This window comes from Mesoplodon mirus (genome assembly GCF_964341445.2).
Source record: "Mesoplodon mirus genome assembly, chromosome: 11".
NCBI lineage: Eukaryota > Metazoa > Chordata > Mammalia > Artiodactyla > Ziphiidae > Mesoplodon > Mesoplodon mirus.
The window spans coordinates 101,776,494-101,797,264 of record NC_138987.1 but is presented as its reverse complement, the minus strand read 5'-3'; the positions used below and the strand labels follow the sequence as shown (position 1 = coordinate 101,797,264).

Here is a 20,771-nt window from a genome sequence, read left to right as displayed (position 1 = left end):
CCTTCCTGGACACGTGGGGCAACACAACACCTTCCCAGAGATGTAATTCACGGTGGTCCCCACTTAGAGCAATGCCCAGGAATTAGGGGGGAGGCTCAACTCACACAGAGAGCCCCCAACCAGCCCCCTTCCAGGAGGGACGGCCAGGCAGGGCGGAGCATCTCCTGAGCACCGAGGGGAGCGGCACCCCAGGCCGGGCCGCGGAAGCTGGCGGTTACCTGGCCAGCTTCTTCCTCTCCTTCTCTTCTTCCTCCTCCTTCTGGGCAGAGGTGAGGCTCTCGGCGTCAGCCAGGTTGTCCACGGCAATGGCCAAGAACACATTCAGTAGGATATCTGTTTGTGCCCATTCTTAAAGAAAATGACCCTTGGACTTGGGGTTGTGGATGGGCACGGGGGCGGGAGGGGGCAGGACACGCGGGGGCAGAGCTCCCCCCGGGGAGGGGCTCTGAGCCCCATCACCCCACTAGCTTCCTGGGGTTTTCTGTGGGGTCGAGAGAAGGCCCGCTGGCGGGGCGGGGGGGGGGCGGCCGGCAGCCGGGCCTCGCTCTTTAACTGCCGGTGTCAAGATGACCGCCCGTGACTGACACCGGAAGCAGCGCTGCAGCGGGACGGGGTGCAGAGTGGCCATTACCGCTGCCAGGAGGTGCCCGCTCGCCCTGCCCCTCCCGCTGTGACCCTGTTCAGACAGAGGCCCTGGGAGGGTCCACCGAGCTCCTAACTGGAGCGGAGTTTGCCCTTTCTTCTCCCCCCACCCCAGACGCGGACGCAGGATCTGTAGGTCAGAGAACCGGATCAGAGCCCGTCCAGCCGAGAGGTTAATGCTGGTCAGGCCCACCTTCCACCCCAGGCCCCGGGAGGCTCTGGCTCACACGGGGAGCAAGGGCCGCGGCCCCGCAAGGACAGGGGCTGGGCGTGCGCCATCCTGTTCAGCCTCACCCGGCCCGTTAGGTCGGAGGCACTGCTATTTCCACCCCGTTCCCAGGACGCTAGGTGGGCAGCCCTGGGTGTGCCCGAGGCCGCCCGCTGGCCTCTGTGTCCAGATCTTCTGTGATTTACTTTCCGAGCCCCTGTGCACACAACCCGCAGGGACAGGACGGGAAGAGGGGTGCCAGCAGCCCAGGACCCGGGAACCTGCCCGTGACCTGTCCACTCTGCCTGTGGCTAACATCCCGCAGGGTGGCTTCAGAGGGAGGGACCCTGGCCCGAGAGCAGGGCGACAGGTGAATGTCACTTCCGGGGTGGAGGATCTGTCCTCCCCGGGCAGGCGCCCTGCGCTGGGGCAGCCAGTGTGCACATCGGGGTCCGAGTGAGTGGCTGCAAGCACAACACCGGGCGGGGGGTTGCTCGCCTGGCCCGCGGCGAGGATGTGCTCCCGGAATCGGAGGCTGGGGGACGCCGTGCATCCCCCCCCGGGCCCAGGCTCCGGGCTCCCACCCAGACACCTGCACCGCCGAGGTGGTCGGGGCTGGACGTATCCTCCCAAGCCTGCCCTTCCCTGCTTCCCCTGGGGGGAGGGCCCTGGGTCCCCCCCAGTCAGGACCTGCGGGGCACAGCTATTGGCATCGAGCTGTAGGCTGAGAGCGGGGGCAGCGGGGGCGGGGTGGGGGGAGGCAGGAGCAAAGGATACAATTTCCACAGATGAAGAGGATGATGAAGTAAATACAGACTAACATCCCTGGAAAAGAGGGGCCGCCATAAGCCATGATCCCATCATACATCACCGAATTCCAGTCCTCCCCGGTCAGGATCTGAATGACACATTCCCACCAATAAGGGACACAGCGTTAGACCAGCAGCAAACCCGAAACTCCCCTGCCCAGCCCCCTGCGAGACAGAAGCGTCTGACATCTCTCTCTTCCTCCCCCGCCTCCTGCCCACCCCGTTCTCCTCCCAGGGCTCTGAGCTGTGACCCCCGCAAGTCCAGCCCTCTCCTTAGACAGAGTGCGTGGCCACCGGCACAAATTATCTGATTGACTAAAAGAGCTTCCTGGGCAAAATACCTCCTACCCCCAGGGACAGTGCTCCGTGGCTGACCCTCGGGTTACGTCGTCAAGGTAAGCGTGTTCACTAAGGGGCCACAGGTCCCCTGGTTTTCTCCAAACGTGAGGACTCTGGGTACCATCTTTAAGATTTTGGCAACATCCACATATTACCCAGTTTAATCTGTAAATCGATCTGCTGTTAAACTTAAGTGCTACTTTAGCTTGGCCTTAAGCCAGCATATCCGTGAAGTCACAAATTCGACAGTAGTCGTATTTTCCTGGGGGCGAGCGTGAAGGGTAGGAAAGACACCCGTCCCCCTCCCCTCCCCAGCAAGGACCGGCCACTTTCCTTTGTTGATATTTTGGGCTTCCATGTAGAATGTATTTGCATAAAGGTTTCCACAGCTAAGAAACAGTTTTTAAGCTGCTTAATTGGATCTTTTTTTTTTTTCCCAGTGGTCAATCCAGCAGCGGAATTTCCTGGGGGTCGGGGTAGGAGAGCTACAGACTGTCCTGGGCCCCTATGGCCAACCTGTTCTGGCTCTGGCTGCCCTGTGGGAGGGGGCGGGAAGCTCCTTCCTCCCCCGTCCCCCGGCTCCTGGCCCTCCCCCCAGAGCACAGTCCCGGCAGAGAAGAGTCCATACCTGAAACACGGTGAGGAGGGACTGGGGGAAGTTATCGAACGTGCTCCTCCGGGTCTGCATCTCATCAAAGTTGAACTTCCCCCCGAAGAGCTGCATGCCCAGGAGGGAGAAGATGATGATGAAGAGGAACAGCAGCAGCAGCAGGGAGGCGATGGAGCGCACGGAGTTCAGCAGGGACGCCACCAGGTTGCTCAGGGAGTTCCAGTACCTGGGGACGGGGGGCGGGGTGAGCCTCCATCACCTCTTGCCCCACTGCCCCACCCACCAGGGCCTTTGAGACCGGCGGCAGCGCCCTCCTTTTGGCCCTGTCCTTGGGGAAGCGTGGTGGTGGGACTTGGCTGGCCAGCTCACAATTAGAGTGTGAGTGAGTTAATTCAGGGGCCCCGGGTCAGGAGTCTGGTTCCGACCGAGCTCTACACGTGTCTTTGGGGGAGTTGCTTAACCTCCCTTCCTTCTGTGTCCCACCGTCTGAAAACATAGGGGCAGCGGTAGCACACGCTTCAGTACGTCATTGGGAGGATTACAGGAGAGAACAGTTTTTAAAAAGCCACTGCCCTCCCCCGGGCTTCCCTGGTGGCGCAGTGGTTGAGAGTCCGCATGCCGATGCAGAGGACACGGGTTCATGCCCCGGTCTGGGAAGATCCCACGTGCCGTGGAGCGGCTGGGCCCGTGAGCCGTGGCTGCTGAGCCTGTGCGTCCGGAGCCTGTGCTCCGCAACAGGAGAGGCCACAGCAGTGAGAGGCCCGCATACTGCAAAAACAAAACAAAACAAAACAACTAAAAGAAAGCCACTCCCCGCAACGGCAACCAAATAAAAAATAAACAGGTGGGACTACATCAAACTAAAAAGCTTCTGCACAGCAAAGGAAACCATCAACAAAGTGAAAAGACGACCTACAAAATGGGAAAAAAACACTTGCAAACCATATATCTGATAAGAGATTAATATCCAAAATATATAAAGAACTTATGCAACTCAATAGCGAAACAAACAAACAAACAAAAAACACCCCAAATAATCCTATTTAAAAAAACAGACAGGGACTTCCCTGGCGGCGCAGTGGTTAAGACTCCATGCTCCCAATGCAGGGGGCCCGGGTTCGAGCCCTGGTCGGGGAACTAGGTCCCACATACATGCCACAGCTAAGAGTTTGCATGCCGTATCTAAGACCCAGCACAACCAAATAAAAATAAATAAATACTTTAAAAAACCAGACCCGAATAGACACTTCTCCAAAGAAGACATACAAACGGCCAACAGGCACGTGAAAAGATGCTCAACGTTGCTGCTCAACGTTGCTAATCGTTAGGGAAATGCTAATCAAAACCAAGAGATATCTGGGCCTCCCTGGTGGCGCAGTGGTTGAGAGTCCGCCTGCCGATGCAGGGGATACGGGTTCGTGCCCCGGTCTGGGAGGATCCCATATGCCGCGGAGCGGCTGGGCCCGTGAGCCATGGCCGCTGGGCCTGCGCGTCCGGAGCCTGTGCTCCGCAACGGGAGAGGCCACAGCAGTGAGAGGCCCGCATACCGCAAAAAGAAAAAAAAAAAAAAAAAAAAAAAAAAACCAAGAGATATCACCTCACACCTGTTAGAATGCCCATCATCAGAAAGACAAGAGATAACAAGTGCTGGTGAGAATGTGGAGAAAAGGGAACCCTTGTGCGTTGCTGGTGGGAATGTAAGTTGGTGCAGCCGCTGTGGAAAACAAAATGAAGCTTCCTCAGGATAATTAAAAATAGAGCTACCGTACCCTCCAGCAATTCTACTTCTGGGAACATATCCAAGGGATACGTTCACTATAGCATTATTCATAATAACCAAGACATGGAAACAACCTAAGTGTCCATGAATGGAGAAACGGAGAAAGAAAAATGTGGCATACGTTATCTCCAATGGGATATTATTTAGCCATAAAGAAGAAGAAAATCTTGCCATTTGCAACAGCATGGATGGACTTGGAGGGCATTATGCTTAGTGAAATAAGTCAGACAGAGAGAGACACATACCATATGACCTCCCCGGTATGTGGAATCTAAAAAAATCCAAAACCAGACACAAACAAACAAACCCCCCCAACAAACTCACAGAAAAGGAGATCAGATTTGTGGTTACTAGAGGCGGGGGATGGTGGGAGGGGGAACAGGAGGGAGGGCGTCAAAAGGCACAAACTTCCAGTTATAGATAAATAAGTACTAGGAATGTAGCGTACAGCGTGATGACTGTAGCCACCACTGCTGTGTGTTATATGTAACGGCTGTTAGGACAGTGGACCCTAAGCGTTCTCATCACAAGGGTGAGTTTCTTCTTTTTTCACACTGTCTCTATGCGATGACACGTGTGAACGAAATCTCCTGTCACAGTCATTCCACAATGTATAGAAAACAAACCATCATGCTGTACACCTTAAATGTGGACACTGATGTTTGTCAATTATTTCTCAGTAAAACTAGAAAAAATATAATTCCAGCTCTTCATTTAAAAAAAAGACCCCAGTATAGTGCCTGGCACACAGGTGATAAAGGTTAGTAATTATTGTTATCACTACTGATCTTTAGACCAAAAAAACACATAAAAAATTTTTTTTTTCCAGAATGCGGGCCTCAGCCCAGCCCAGTCATGAATGGGGTCACCCACGGGGGAGGGTGGCCTGGGTCACCCATGGGTAAGAGGGGGTGTGTTTACTAAGGCTTCCCAAATTCACTCGGTCCAAAGAGTTGGTTTGTTTAAAAGGCCTCTCTTCTGGAGATTCTGATTCAATAGCTGTCGTTTGGGGCCCAGAAATCTGTTTTGAACAACGGTCGCAGAGGATTCTGATAAGCAGGCCAGCTTGGGAGATCCTGGATTGCAGCAAACGCACCCAGTCCACAGCGACAGCCTGTGGCAGACGGGGCCCTGCATCTCTCCGCTGTGAGCGCGGACACCCTTCACTGTGGGGACGAGTGGGGAAAAGCCCTCTCTTGGGGAAGTGGGGGGGACACGAATGGCCCTGGAAGGGGCTTGGGTACCCGGGACAGGGTCTGTTCAGGGTAAGGAATGCACTGCAGCAAAAGGGACACGCGCCCAGCTGGCCAAGTGCGTCTCACTTCCCTGCAGCACTAGCCCGACCCAGCTGCCTTTCAGGTCACAACCTTAATCTCCTCCACTTAGATGTTCCAGGCTTTTCACCAAGGCAGACAGGGAATTGTTTCTGCTGCTCGAGACAGTGCCTTGCAAACCACGCCCCACTGCAGCCTGGCAGCTGCACCCCAACCCGGGCACCTCTCCCTGGAGAACGGCTCCATTAGTGACAGAAGCAGATGGGCCAACAGTTTGGGTGTAAACATGAGCGTCTCCCCAACCTGGAGTCTCTCAAGCTCTCTCTCCTTCACACTCAGCCTTGCTCCGCCTCTACCCTGCCTGCCAGCCACACGCCCTCTGTTCGTGGAATGTTAATATACATTGATTTGTATCTGCTCTAGAAAGGCTCTTACCTGTTCCACATTTGTGACAGCCTCGTCTCACCCAAATAGGCTTGAGTTCTTGAGGGCAGAGGCCAGAAGCTTTCCTTCCATCCCCTGCATCTCTGTCCTCAAATAGATTCTGTGCAGCCTGGCGTGTGTGATGGGCCGCCTGGCCCCGGTTGGCTAGAGATTGTACTAATCGTTCTGTATGAGTAAGGGGTTAGAGAACCTCTGTGGGGGCTGGGACGCCCTCCCCTCTTACACTGAAAGCTCCCAGACCTGTCTGGAGATGACATGCCGGGGGTGGGGGGCGGGAAACCATTTTCTAAATGCCGATTCCCAGGCGTCGCTCAGAACCACGAATCACTGCTGTGCGGGCACCCAGCCCCCATCAGCAAGCCGGTATTTAGGAACTGAAACTCCGGAGCGTATTTGTAACGAGAACGTCCCGCTGTACTGGGGGGGTGGACAGTGTCTGCCTGGGGGTTAAGGTCACACAGCCCCTAAACTGCACAGAATATTCTGGGAAAGTCTTCATGGCCATAAAAGTTGGTGCCTTAGTTTTCCCGAGGCCTGTGGACGTGAGGGAAATAGACCAGCCCAGCGCTGAGATTCAGGCTGTCTGCCGGCCACGGGCCCAGGGGCGCCGGCCAAGGAGGCCCCAGACCCGAGGGAGAAAGTCACCGTGCGGGAGGGGGTCTGCCCGGGGTGGGGTGTGGCCCAGGGCGAGCAGGAGGGCGGGCCTGGACTGAGAGCCTGGACGGAGCATGGCTGTGTCGCCCGTCCTGGGGGTGGTGGAGACCTTATGGGGACGCTGGGCGGAGGAGGCCTACTGAGCCGCCTACAGGGGCCGAGCCTCTGGTCGGAAGGCTCTTCTCCTGCTCCCATGCCCCGAGGGGCGCGCGGCCCTCTCTCAGTCGATGGGGGGCTCCCAGCACGAGCCGCTGGCCTGACCGAGCCCCGTGGCCCACCCCGCCATCACGCCGTCGCGGTGAAGCACAGCCGCCATCTCTGGCTTGAGCCCAGACCCTTGGGGTTGCCCTCCAGGTGGCCTCACACCCACAGCCGCAACCCCGTCCTCGGAGCCAGGCTACAGCCCCTCCGGCACCTGCCACCCAGGCCGGCGTCTCCCCTGTCCTGCCCCCGCCCCCTGCAGCTGCTCAGCCCCCCGCCCAAGTGAGGCACCGCGAACGCACTGCCGCCGGTGCTCTCAGCGACAGTAATAAGTTATAATATACTGAAAAAAACTGAATCCACTGACGTTAAAGAAAGGAGAGAGGGGTTTGCTTTACAGACCGTGTCAAATGGAGAGTAGGAATGAATGAATGCATGAATGAACGAACGAGTCAGTGATTCAGGTGCAGACCGTCACGGGGGAAGGCCTCTGGGGAGCAGGGGGCTCACAGGCCCCGATATCTCTCCATGGATTACTCCGTAATCACAGAGGGAAAGGGCACATTAACAGTGAGAAACCCGGCGGACACCCCCGGCCACGTTCCTACTCTCAGAATCCCCGACAACTCCTGGTGCCCTGTGACCCCCGACCCCTCCTCGGCCGGGCAGCAGGACGCTCTCCAAGGCCCCGCCCGAGGCCCCGCAGACCCTGTGGACGGCACCTCCCCTGCTACCCGCTGCGAGGCTCCAGCCCGGAGCGCCACTGTCCCGCCTGCATCCACCCCACTGGCCGGCCCGGCCCTGGGGTCTGCAGGGCTCACTCCTTCAGTCCCCTGGGGCCTGCTCAATGCCCTCCTGGCAGCCACCCTGTCCCCAGCCTGCATTCTACATGCTCATCCCCTCCGGGGGGACGGTCCAGAGAGCAGGGCTTGTGCTGGGAGCACAGCCAAAGGAGGTGCCCTGGGAGTGTTTTGCTGGATGAAGGAACAAATCTTCAACATGACACCCTTGTACTTAATGGAGGGAAGGCAAGGGGACGGGGCTGGAGGGGACACAGACCCCGTGTGTGTGGAGCAGGGCTGGGGGGCGGGTCTCACACTCACTCGAGTCAAACCCACTTTGCTCAAAGGTGAGGAATGGCTCTTGCCCTCCCCCCGACGTCACTTCTGATCCTGTGGCTTCCCTAGATCCGGGGGTTCCTGAGCTTCCACCACCAGACCACTCGTCACACTATTACATGTCAGGGGGACAGACTGGTCCCCAGAGGTGTGGGGTGGGGGGAGGTGGGCGAACTGGGTGCGGGGGTCAAAAGCTACAAACCTCCAGTTATAAAACAAATAAGTCCTGGGCATGTGACGTATGGCATGGTGACTACAGTTAGCAATACTATATTTTACACTGAAAGTTGCCAAGAGAATAGATCTTAAAATGTTCTCATCACGGGCTTCCCTGGTGGCGTAGTGGTTGAGAATCTGCCTGCCAATGAAGGCGACACGGGTTCGAGACTTGGTCTGGGAGGATCTCACATGCCACAGGGCAACTGGACCCGTGAGCTGCAACTACTGAGCCTGCACGTCCGGAGCCTGTGCTCTGCAACGGGAGAGGCCGCAACAGTGAGAGGCCCGCGCACCGCGATGAAGAGTGGCCCCCGCTCGCCGCAACTAGAGAAAGCCCTTGCACAGAAACGAAGACCCAACACAGCCAAAAATAAATAAATAAAAATAAATAAATAAATTTATAAAAAAAAATGTTCTCATCACAAGAAAAGAAAAATCGTGTGGTGATGGATGTTAACTCGACTTGTGGTGATCACTTCCTAATTTATACAAATATGGAAACATTATGTTGTTCACCTGAAACGAATATCGTGTTATGTCAATTACATTGACCCCTGAACAACACAGGGGTTAGGGCACCGACCCTCAGTGGTTGAAAATCCGAGAATACCTTGACAGTCGGTGTCCTCGAATCCAACCAACCTCGGACTGTGTAGACCTGCAGTGCGAAAAAATCTGCATGGAAGTGAACCCTTGCAGTTCAAACCCCTGTTGTTCAAGGATCAACTGTACGCCTTGATTCAAAAAAAGGAAAAAAGAAAAAAAGTCTATGATGCCTCAGTTTGCTACACAGAGAGTAGGGTCGCCGTGGCTTCTAGACCCTATCTAGGGTAGAATTCCAGAGAGCAGTGTGAACACGAGTCTCTCCTGGGGAGAGCGTCCCCCCCCCGGGGGCTCAGAACAAGTGGCCGCAGGTCTGAGGGCACCTGCCAGCCTTGGTTCACGAGACAGACTGCGCCCAAGTATCTGACCCAGCCCACCTGCTCACGGACATGCCTGGGCTGAGGAGATGCTGCCCTTGGACCAGGTCGTGGTTGTGGGTGCTGCTTGCGTTCAGCCTCCTGTTGCTTCCCGTCCAGCAGGGCAGGGTGGAGGTCCCTGCGTGTGGCCTGCCACCTGTGCTCTGTGCCTTTGGAGCAGCACTAACCAAGCAGAGCTGGTGCCAGTGGCCTGGCGTCACGAGGGACCCCGCTCGCTGGACGGAAGGCCGTCCATCCCTACGTGCACTCCCTGGAAGGCTGACACGGGGGTCGCTGTGGGGATGCTGCAGAGCTCAGAGGAGACGGCTGAAATCTGGGGCCTGGCTCGCCATGGCAGATGGCAGGGAGTAGGGTGGGTTCTCCTCAACAGTGATACGAAAGAGGATTGTAGGTGCCAGGTGGCAGCCTCCGGGCAGGGCGATGGGAAGGCCCTGCAGGTCCTGCACCTCTGGCCTTCTCGATGTCAGTGTGGTCCTGGTGTCTGTGACCGCTGTGGCCCCGTCTCCCAGGATCCCTCTCCCTCCAGGAAGTTTGGCGGGTGGTGAACTGGAGGGTTGACGGCATATTCACCGTTGAAGGGGGCTTTCATCCTAATTGATTAAGACTGAAATACACACACTCACGCCAAAAAAGAAAGCGCTTTGGAGAGAAGTGTGCACCAGCAGAACAAAGAACTCCAGGTCTAGAACCTTGTAGAGAAACTGAGAAAAACCAAGGCCGCCTCTGCAGAGTGACACCCGCGTGCGTCCACGTGCACAGAAGAACCCTCCAGCACTGGGGGTCTCAGCCCCCGAAGCACAGGCCACTCGAGAGACTCACCTCCCCTGTCGGGTCACCCTTGGGGTCATGGTCTCTCTTCATCCCTCCTGCGGCTCGGAATCATTCTCCCCAGAGGCTTGTCCTGCCCACCCCAGGCCAAACCTGCCGGCCGAGCGCCTGCTGTTCCCCACCCCGCCCTCTGTCCTGGGGCCGGATGCACAGTTTATGTCCGTCACTCTCGAGCCAAACCCCACCTGGGCAACAAACTCAAAGACCTTGTATTCCCTGTTTGCATCAGAGGCCTCGGTCACACAGGGGACGGAACCCCCCCTGGGGGATGTGAGCTGATCACGACGGGCAGGGTGTCCTGGCCTTGACCGTGGGATTTAGGCGGGGCTCCTGTGAGCCTCTCAGAGTCCCCAGTCGGCCCTGTGGTTGTGTCGGGGTGAGACAGGGAGCCAGACGTCGTCCTCCCCTGTCTCCTTAACCCCCGAGAATAAGCACCTTCCTCGCTAACGGCCGGCCCGCGGGCTCTAGCGTCTGAGCTGCCTTCTCCATAGGCCCCCACCCGGCAACTGGGCGGACGCCAAAGTTACCTTTATAATAGTGGCCCATGAGGAGCTCAGAGCCTCCCTGGGGCCCCGAGAAGGGGGCCGGGAGGGTCTGATGCTCGTGGCCAGACCAGCAGTTACATGGAGAGCTCAGAGTCTGGAGGATGTGCAAAAGGCTCGCACCTCGGGGCTGTGGGCCCCTGTGTGGTCACGATTCACCAGTGCGTCTGTCTGCGCCGAGTCAGTCTGAGCTCACGTCTCAGGGCCGGGGAAGGGGGCTGCGGGGGAGGGCAGCGGAAGCAAGAGACGCAGTTAGGGTTTAAGAGGGAAAACAGCAAGGGCTGGAGGGGCTGTGGTGCGCGTGAAGACCAACTGAATAAAAAATGAGACGTACTTAGTACATTGGAGCCACACCCAGATCTAGTCAAACTGAAGCTCTTCTTCCTCCTCTTAGAGGGAAGGTCAGGCTGGGCTGACAAACAGCAGACAAACTGGATGTTGAAACCGGGCAACACTTAGAGCCCCAGAGAGCCCCAAAGCAGGAGAAAGAGCCCCGTCCATCACGCGGCTGGAAGGCCCACGGTCATTTACCCAAAGATGACAAAGACCTTGGCCATGTGCGTGCCTCTCTGTTCTCCCAGAGGCACCCAGACGTTCTCAACCTGCAGGTCCCCACCCATAGTACTGCAAATACTCAGTGATCAACTGACAGCCCGGTGCAGGGTTCCCAGTCTTTTTATAAAAAAATGAGACCCATAGGATGGATGATATGTCTACACGCTGTATACTTCCTAAGGCATGCTCAGATTTTGACAAAGTGCCAAAATAATGTAAGCAGGCTAGCAACTCATTGTCACCCGAAACCAAAGTCTTCTCTTCCCGCAGGGGCCACGGATCAGCTGTAAACCCACCCGGTTCTTGCTCGTTCATTAAAGCCTTCGGGGACGCAAGTGACCAAGAGTGAGGGTGTTACAGGAGCAATACCGAATGTACTTGTATTTGGAATGTCAAAAAGAAACCATTCACAAATCTTGGTATTTTAGCTCTTAGTAATAGCAAATGACCTCAGTAATGGCAAATAGCCACACACTGTTGAGCTGCTCTGGACATCCTGAAGGGTCATGAGGTCACGGCTGAGAACCATGGTCTAGATCGGTGTTCCCGGCCCTTAGACCACAGGCCCTGGGTGGGAGGAGGGCAGCCTGGAGCTACAGGAGGGGATCCGTGGATCCAAGGATCCTAGCACTCTAAATAAAGAGCCTCAAATGTGTTCAGGTGTGTAGAAATTAATAAAATTAAAATCAATTTTAAAACTTCACTTGATTCCTATTAGGTCTTTATCATTATGAGTTTTCTCAGTGGAGAGCCATCAGAAGCACCGTCTTCACGGGGGGTCGGGGCTACTGTCTAGAGGAGAGAGTGGAGAGGGAAGAATCAAGTTTCCAATTATACATGAAGCTTCCTATTTTTAGACAAGAAAGAGGAGAAAGGGCACAGCCGCAGAAAATCAGGCCAGAGCTTCTCAGAGTGAGGTCATTGGGCCACCGGCTTGGAGCTCCCCAGGAACTGCTGGCTGAAATCTCTGGAGTGGTGGGTCCTTAATGAGCTCTCCTGAGAAGGTCATCTAGGTTTGAGAATCACAATCACTGGTCCAGAAAACGTTGTTAAAAATAGTAGTGAGATGTCACAAAGTTTCCTCCAAGAGATTTTAAAAGAAGAGGGAGAAACAGACTTGTTTGATGGCACAACCAGGCTGACTTGTCTCAGGGGACCAGCACGCCCACCCTCCAGCCCCTATTTTAGGCACTTTCTGGCCACTGGAGTGTATTGGAGACCAGGTTCAGAAGGGGGCATGGGACCCTCCCACACCTGGACTCTGTTGTCTTCCAAAAGCCCCCAGACAGTTTGGAGACTGGAAAACAGGAAGCTGATGGCCTTTGCCAAAATAACTTCCAATTAGACCAGAAATTATTCTGTTTACGGACTTTATGGAGATCCGAAAATACCACTAATCCTTCTTGTGGAGGGGCTTCAGGAAGCTCGCTGATAAAGATAGACTTAAAAATGGCTTCCCGGCAATAGTTTCAGATTAGAAATAGATAAATTGTTGATTAGAAACAGAATCAATGTGAAGTCTCTTCAAGATGCTATGACAATATCTGGGAGCAAAATTATTTTCTATAGGAATTTAAAAAACAAAGACAAAGCCCCAAGCATGTGGACTTTTGAGAATTACTTAAGAGGCACCTGAAACTCCAAATTAAAAATAGCTTTTAGCAGACCCAGGAGGAGCAAGCAGAATCAGTCAAAATCCTTTACGTCTTGTCTCTGGAGATAGACAAGAGAGTTTAGCCATCAGCCCTGCAGCCCACGGTCATGGTCGGGGCACAGAGCCTTGTGATCCCAGCTTCACCCCTGAGCAGCTTTGCGACCCTGGGCAAGCGACTGAACTCCCTCAGTCTTCTCATCTGGAAAATGGGAATAATGATAACAGCACCCTCTCTTATAGGTGATGGTGAAGATTTACAGGTCAGACGCAGGCAAGCACTGGGGTCAGGCTATCCGGCACAGAGCAAGAGCTGATGTACATTGACCAGGATTGTCATGACGTTTCTACTACTTTCATTTTGAACCGAGGATTTTCTGCGGTGCCAAGACATTCAGACATTCGGGAAGAGCTCCTTCCGGGGGTGGGGGCGAGGCAAGTGTTGCCCAGGAGTATCCAACTTGGGGATTTCACTCCTGCCTGTACTTTGAGTCTGTCTTCTGACCTTGAAGCTTCCCCAGGGATGCTCTCCTGTCCCCAGCTTCCCAAAGCAGATGTCGCCCCTGCCCATTTTGCCAGCTCCTTTCATCCTGTCTTAGATTTTCCTTTCATTGTCTCCAGGAGCGGACTCCGTCTCCCCGGCTGGACTGTCTGCTTCTCCCAGGTTCAGCCCACACTATGCAGCCCGCTTCCTGCCTCTCAGAGCTGGACAGACAGTGTGTACACGGCAGACGAACAAATACAGCCACAGTGTGTGTGTGTGTGTGTGTGTGTGTGTGTGTCACTATTAGCTCCTTCCTCCCTCTTCCTTCTCCTGATAATCACAACAGTTACAACCAGAGGCACAGTGAATGCTCGGTTGCCAAGAACCTTCTATGCCTGGCACTGAACTCAACTCTTTAAATGCCTCGTCTCACCCTACCCTCAAAGAACCCACGGGAGCAGGTGTGTTTGGGGCAGGGGGGCCGCCGAGGGAACTGGGAAGAGAACAGTCACACCCAGGTGCCCTGCAGCACCCCCCGACCCCGCAAGTTTGGAGCACTCTGAGCAGAGACGGTTAAGTCCAGGGCCTGGCACGGACGGTACCAACCCCACTCTTCCCAGCAGGGTCTCACTGACGCCCAGTCTCCCCCCATCAGACTCTAGGATGGGAGGCTTGGCCTTCTGGGGGCACAGTTGGAACCCATCCCCTTCAGGTGCTTCTGACGTGCCCCTCCGAGGAAGACCACAGCCCACGGTGAGAAATACATATTATACTGCGACCCAGATACGATCTCGGGGATTTTTATGAAACGTGTTTACATTCACGTGAGGCACTCGATGTTTTCCACCCTATTTCATTCTTCCATTAAAAATGAGAATGAGGAGAAACTGGAACCCATATACATCACCGGTAGGGATGTAAAATGGTCCAGTCTCTTTGGGAAACAGTTTGGCACTTCTTGAAAACCTTAACTATAGACTTGTCATGTGACCTAGAAATTCTGCTCCTTGTATCCAAGAGACGTGAAAACATACGTCCACATGAAAACCTGAACACAATGCTTCCTAGCGGATTATTTACAGGAACCAAAAGGCAGAAATAAACCAGATGCCCACCAGCAGATGAACGAATAAACAAAATGTGATGTATATCCGTATAATGGAACACGGCTCAGCCATGAAAAAGGAATGAAGCGCCGATCTCTGGACAACATGGGGGAGACCTGAAACCATCAGGCCAGGTGGAAGAGGCTGGTCACAAAGCAGCACAGATCGTATGGACATGAACCGTCCAGAGAGGGCAGGTCTGTAGAGATGGAGGCAAGGTGGTGACGGGTGCTGGAGGGGAGGGTGGAGGAGGGAAGAGCGGGCGTGGGGTCCGCTTTTGGGGATGGAAACGTGCTAAAACAGAACTATGGTGTTGGCTGCGAAACTGCAAATACGTAAAAAACCCCTGAACAGGGCTTCCCTGGTGGCGCAGTGGTTGAGAGTCCACCTGCCGATGCAGGGGACACGGGTTCGTGCCCCGGTCTGGGAAGATCCCACATGCCGCAGAGCGGCTGGGCCCGTGAGCCATGGCCGCTGAGCCTGTGCGTCCGGAGCCTGTGCTCCGCAATGGGAGAGGCCACAACAGTGAGAGGCCCGTGTACCGCAAAAAAAAAATAAAATAAAATAAAAAACAACCCTGAACTGTACACTTTAAAGAGTGAATTACATGGTATGTGGATTATCTCTCAATAAAAATGATGGTCGTGATCCAGTAAGCTGATCTCAACACCCAGAATGGGTCACAACGCGGTGGAAACTTGCTGCCCTGGAGTGGCTGCCCGTCCCCGCCCCGCCTGTCCCAGGGGAGTTCAGGGGCTGCGGCCTTCGGGTGGGTGGCGGGCGGTGGGTGGAGGGGACATGTCAAGGCCCCATGCCTGCCTTTCATGCAGCACACGCTCAGCACAGGCCCAGCTACAAGAGCAGGTTCCCTCTCTAGCTGCCGGGCGACCCCAAGAGCCGAGGTATAGGTGAGATTCCGGGGGGAGCCTGGGAAGGAGCCGACAGCCCTTTCTCCTGCCTCGAGCCCACAGGTGAGGGCTCGGCCTCCGGAAGCCGCCTGTGACCTCGGTGGAGGGCAGGCCCGGGGCTGGTGAAGCAGGGACAGAGGAGCCTGGGTCCTCGATGCCCCTGGAGGCCCCGCGGCTGCCACCCCTGCACTGTCTGTATGAGCAGCCAAAGGACCCTCTAAAGGATGCGCCTCTGGCGAATACACGAGCCCAGGACAGACCCTCCAGGACACAGCGGCTCCCCGCCCCTGGGTCCCGGGGGCAGTGACGGGCCACACACCTCGTGATCTTAAATATCCTCAGGAGGCGGACGCATCTCAGCACGGAGATGCCCAGGGGCGACATGATCTTGGTCTCCACCAGGATGGTCTCCAGGATGCCGCCGCATACGATGAAGCAGTCGAAGCGGTTGAAGAGGGACACGAAGTAGGCCTGCAGCCCCAGGCTGTACATCTTGAGCAGCATCTCCGCCGTGAAGAGGGCCAGCAGGGCCTTGTTGGCCGTGTCTGGAGGGACCCGCACGGGGGCGAGGAGGGGGAGAGGGGGTGAGCGTGGCGGATCACTGCGGGGAAACCCCAAAGCTCGACCCCGCCACACCCACCTCCCTGCGCGGACTTGGTGGGAAGGGGCCTAGTTACAACCACAGCAAACCTCCAGCACGGCCCTTACCCCCCGCACCCTCTGCCCCTCACAGCGACTCTGCCAGGCATCAGGGCTGCTGCTACGCCCATTTTCCAGAGACGAGAAGTGAGGCTCAAGGAGGAGTCATCTGCCCAGACTGACCAGCCAAGAGCCGGAGTCAGGGTCCTTGTCTGCCCTTGTCACCGGGAGATGAGCCCCATCTAGGTTCCGGGAGACACCCCGGGTCCAGGCTGTGTCCGCCTGACCCCCGGGTCGGTTCCGGGGCTCTGGCCAGAGAGATCCCTTCTGGGGCCCAGGGAGGGGTGGTGAGACCCACTGCCATCGAGGACATTCCCTGAGCTCAGGCCACACTCGTCCGCTCCCTGGCTTTGTGCTCACCGCCCCTCACAGGTTTTGGCCAGCACACCTGGAGGCCATACTGAGGTCCCAGGTACTGAAAACCCACTGGGGGCGGAGGGTGGGCAGCCAAAGAGCTGATGTAGCCCAACAAGCCACAGCTCGTGACCGTGTCTCCTGGACCCAACGGTGACGGCTGGGGCAGGCGGCGGGGCATCGCCTGGCCAGGGGAGCCCCGTCTGTGTAGAGTGAGCTGGTGTGTTTTAACGGCTCACAAGCTGCCAGGCCCTGGTGTGTCCGGCGTGGCCCGCCTCCCCGCCCCGGGACAGGGCCGAGTCAGCCTGAGTAACACAGGCTGGCCGGGCGGCCTCTCACCTTGGACTTCCGTGAGCCAGTGGGGTTGGTTGTAGTGCTCAGAGGCGATGGTGAGCGTGTTGAGGAAAACCAGGAAGATGACAAGCCAGTAGAAGATGCTCGACTTCACGGCCGCGCGGCATTTCCTCCTGCAGAACCGATTCCACCGGCGCCAGTAGCGGCTGCAAAGGGGCAGAGAAGGAGGACGGGGTGGGAGGCGGCTGTGAATTCAGGTCCCCAGCCGCCATGCTCCAAGGTGGCCACCTCCCTCCCCGAACTGGCCCGACCTCACCAGGGCCGAAGAGACGAGCGTCCCACCAAGGTCACCGGCTCGTGGCTGGTGGTGTGCCTTTGGGGGGGTGTCCCTGCTCCTCTGGGACCGTGGCCCCCTGGCCTGTGACCCCAAGCAAGGCCAGCCTTGTGTGAGGGTCTGGCCTAAAGCTGAAGGGAGGTTATTTAATTTCACAGTAACGGCATCACTAGAAGTGGTATCGCAAGTCGTAAGACCAGTATTACTGGGACTAGTAATGGTTACCATCAGCGAACCCCATGTCTGGCTGGTACCATATCAGCCCTTCTCATGTCTTCTCCCAGATCCTTTAAACAAGTCTGCAAAGCAGGCGTTGTCCCGATTTTCAGGAGAAGACCAAGGACCCTGGAGCTGGGGGTCTGGACTGACACCAGGTGAGGGCAGAGCCAGCGGCTTCCCCCCGCCCCCGCCTGCAGCCCAGGCGCCAGGCGCTCCCCTAGCTGCCTTGTCCGTGAAGAGTGGGAGGTGAACCTGGACCAGAGGTGCTTTGCCTTGAGGGGAGGCTGTGGAGTCCCTTGAGATTACATTCTCTGTTCAGAACAACGGGCAGACTGCCCCCACCTCTACACGCAAGTTCACGCCGTACGTGGGCCCTGAAAGCTCATCCATGGGCCGCGGGACACTCGCCCCCATGGCCTCTGGTTAGGGACTTTCATCAAACCTGGCTGTGCATAGAACCACCTGGGGAAAGTTTAAAAAAAACAGCAAAAACACACCAGGCCCCGGGCCCCAACCCAATAAAATCTGATTGTCTGGGGTTGAGTAATTTTTAAATAACCCCCAAATACCGCTGCTGTTTGTTAAGTTTCCCCAGATGGTTCTCATGTGTAACCATGGTTGACAACCGTGAAGCCGGATGATCCCAAGGAAACGCTCACGTTTTAGAATTCAGTGGTGGACGCGTTTACAGCTTGTCCCCAGTTTCATCCTCCTGATACTGAGAGAATATGCAGATACATTTGGTAATTCCGTTGACCAAACGTTTACCAGTTTAACACCATGTGAAGAGGGAAGTACAGGGGTGCCAGGGAGACTGCAGGGGCCCTGCATCGAGAGGGGATCTGATTCCAGAAAACCAAACACAACAAGAGCAGCCACACGGTCAACGTCCAGCTGGGGGATGGTAAGAGGGGTGCCGTGGCCAGCTGTCGGGCTGGAGGTGATGGAGGCAACAGCTTTACTCACGGAAGGAGGACAGTGAGGTGACATGGACTTTGGAGGCAGGGTCAGCAGGCCTTTGACACTGACCGTGAGCGCAGGGGAGAGAGAAAGGGTGGAGGGGCGTCTGGAGGAGGTCCTGTCACCAGCATGGGCGCCCTGCGGAGGGGGGTTCGGCCGGGATACGCCTTGAGGTACTTGCAGGTCGTGTCCGTAGGGACACCCACCGGGCGGCTGAGGACAGAGCCCCCGCTTTGGGACAGAAGGGGGGGTGGGGGTGGTGATGGCTGTCGTCCTGGACACCTGCACTCATATCTGCGTGAAGTCCCAGGTCCCCAGGTCCCCAGGCTCAAGACTCTGTTGTTAGGACCCTCCACACGCCCCAGATGGCCTTCTGGAGAGCTTGACTTTATTTATATTTCTACTCTGTTATTTTTGTGACCTACGGTCCGTGGAAAATCCTGCTGCCACACCTTTGCTGAAATCTGTTCTGAGATTAGAAAGCGAGGGGCACATCTAAGGCGGGCCTTGCTGCCTGGGAGCTGCAGGAGGACCTGGCTTTGGCTTGCAGGGCAGGGAGGGAAGAAAGGATTAAGGGGGTGGTGTTCTGACCTGACCTCACCCCCGTCACTGAGGGGGCGGGGACGCCACCTCCAGGGAGCACCAAACCTTGGCAGGGACGTTTGCTGCTACTTGGGGGGAGAGTCGCTACATGGAGAAGAAAGGCCTGGGGGTCAGAAGACGGTGGTTCCCAATGCACTGTGGAGGCTTCCATGCTCCAGACACGCCACCGGGCGACAGCAGGGGTGGCGGAGGGGGCGGGGGGGGACAAGGCAATGGGACAGGGGCCCAGGTGGTCCCTAGCGGGGGGCAGCCTCTGGCGGTGCTGGACCACGGCGCTCAGGCGCCTGCTCTCGCCAGGGCGGGACTCTGCTTCTCTCCTGCGATCGAGCCTGGTGATATTGCAGACAAAGTTGGTACGACTTTTTTTTCCCCCTGAAAAATGAGTTTTCAGGACAAACTCATATCCAATCTTAAATAGCGTCAACTACAAATTGGCACTTGCCATCTACCTCTACAAGGATTAAATCGTGAGCCGCTGCAGCTTCGGACCTTCAACACCCCCTGAAAGGAGCTCAGGGTGGCGATCAGGAATGAGGCCCTCTGTGCTCTGGAAAAAACTGGCAGACAGGCCTTCAGATAGTTAGGTGTTTTCAGGAGAAGATTTTATGAGCCCAATTCTGGCATCTCCTCATATCTAGAAAAGCACTAAAATCCTTCGTGGTGACGTCTGCTCCTCGAGACAAGCAGACACCTTCTGCAGAAAATACGTGCTGGGTTGCATGTACTCTCCCTTCACACAACTCACATATGCACTGACCTTCCCCACCTCCTTGGAGCAGTTCCTCAGGTACCCAAGACGCTGTCACCCGGGCTCTAGTCCTCAGTTTGCCCCGAATAAGACTTAACTCACAACCCTCACGTTGTGCATTTTGTTAAGTCGGCAATAGGTTACACTGTAGTTGCAAAGAATGTTTTGAATAGAGACAACCTCATTTACAAAAATCACCAATAACTGTGATTCGGAGGCCAAAGGAATCACGGTTGCTTTCTTCCACATTTTGGAGGAACCGACTCCAACTATGTCTCAAACCCAGAACTTGACTGCGCTCTTCCCCGAGTTTGGGGCCGGTCGATGTGGGTGCCACATGCCTGGGCCTGTCCCGGGGTCTGGAGCTGCTCTGCTGGAGGCCCCGCAGCTGCGGCTGTGACAGACGGGGCGGCACCCGTGGAATCGTGTGCTCCCCGAGACAGCCACTCAGGAGAGTCACGTGGGTTCGGGCCGGGGCGGGGGTGGAGTAATTACCATCCAGAGAAAGTATTTAAAGATAATTACACACCTCCCACCCTTCAAAATATAGCTTTGCTTGACAACTGGTTTCCTGGCAACGCTTCCTACTGTACAATAAATGCAATGGTTTATTAGAATGTGTAAGTGCATTTGTGTGTTTACATATGCACGGAGGATATAGAAATTAAGTGATAAAACAGGGAGGAGGAATTTGCCTGCTATTCACGTTCCCTTCACTCTCACTGGGAAAGTTGTTCCCTCTAGAAGTGGAACTTCCCGGACACAGACCTGGAGGAGACGGCGGGCACGGACATGTCTCTCGCAGGTCTTCAAACCCACGCGTCGCTGCATTCCCACCGGACAGCTCTGCTCGCTCGCCTGGACCCCCCTGACCCCTTCCCAGCACCGGCCTGAGTCCTACCTTTCCATCAACACAGCTGTCTCCCCACCAATCCTACCCTTCTGGGTCCCCCCCCCGCTTGCTTTAGGGCTCAGCGGGGGCCCCAGCTTCCCGGTGGTGCACTTTTCTAGACGTCCCAGCTGCCAAGTTCCAGTCACACTTACTGTCCGTGTTGCTCACTTAGCTACACATTCAAGAAACATTTATTGAAACATCTTCCCCCAGCCAAGTACTAGATATTCAGCTTAACACGCAGACGGGAAACTCGGGTCGGTGATATGGACCCCGAGGGTGCCATGCGCCAGGCGGGCTTAGTAGAGGTGCCCCA

General features: G+C 56.0%; 1 protein-coding gene across 10 annotated transcripts in view; it reads right to left on the bottom strand.

The window, feature by feature from the left end:
- The window catches only part of CACNA1C (calcium voltage-gated channel subunit alpha1 C), a 474,002-nt gene that overhangs the window by 80,792 nt on the left and 372,439 nt on the right, over nt 1-20,771 (bottom strand). For all 10 annotated transcript variants that reach the window (XM_082636564.1, XM_082636557.1, XM_082636560.1 and 7 more), the window contains exons 12-16: nt 16,745-16,905; nt 15,672-15,897; nt 2,627-2,834; nt 1,628-1,748; nt 219-333 (exon numbers count right to left, since the gene is read on the bottom strand). In XM_082636564.1, the coding sequence (XP_082492690.1) occupies nt 219-333; nt 1,628-1,748; nt 2,627-2,834; nt 15,672-15,897; nt 16,745-16,905 (831 nt within the window). The remainder of the gene's footprint in view (nt 1-218; nt 334-1,627; nt 1,749-2,626; nt 2,835-15,671; nt 15,898-16,744; nt 16,906-20,771) is intronic.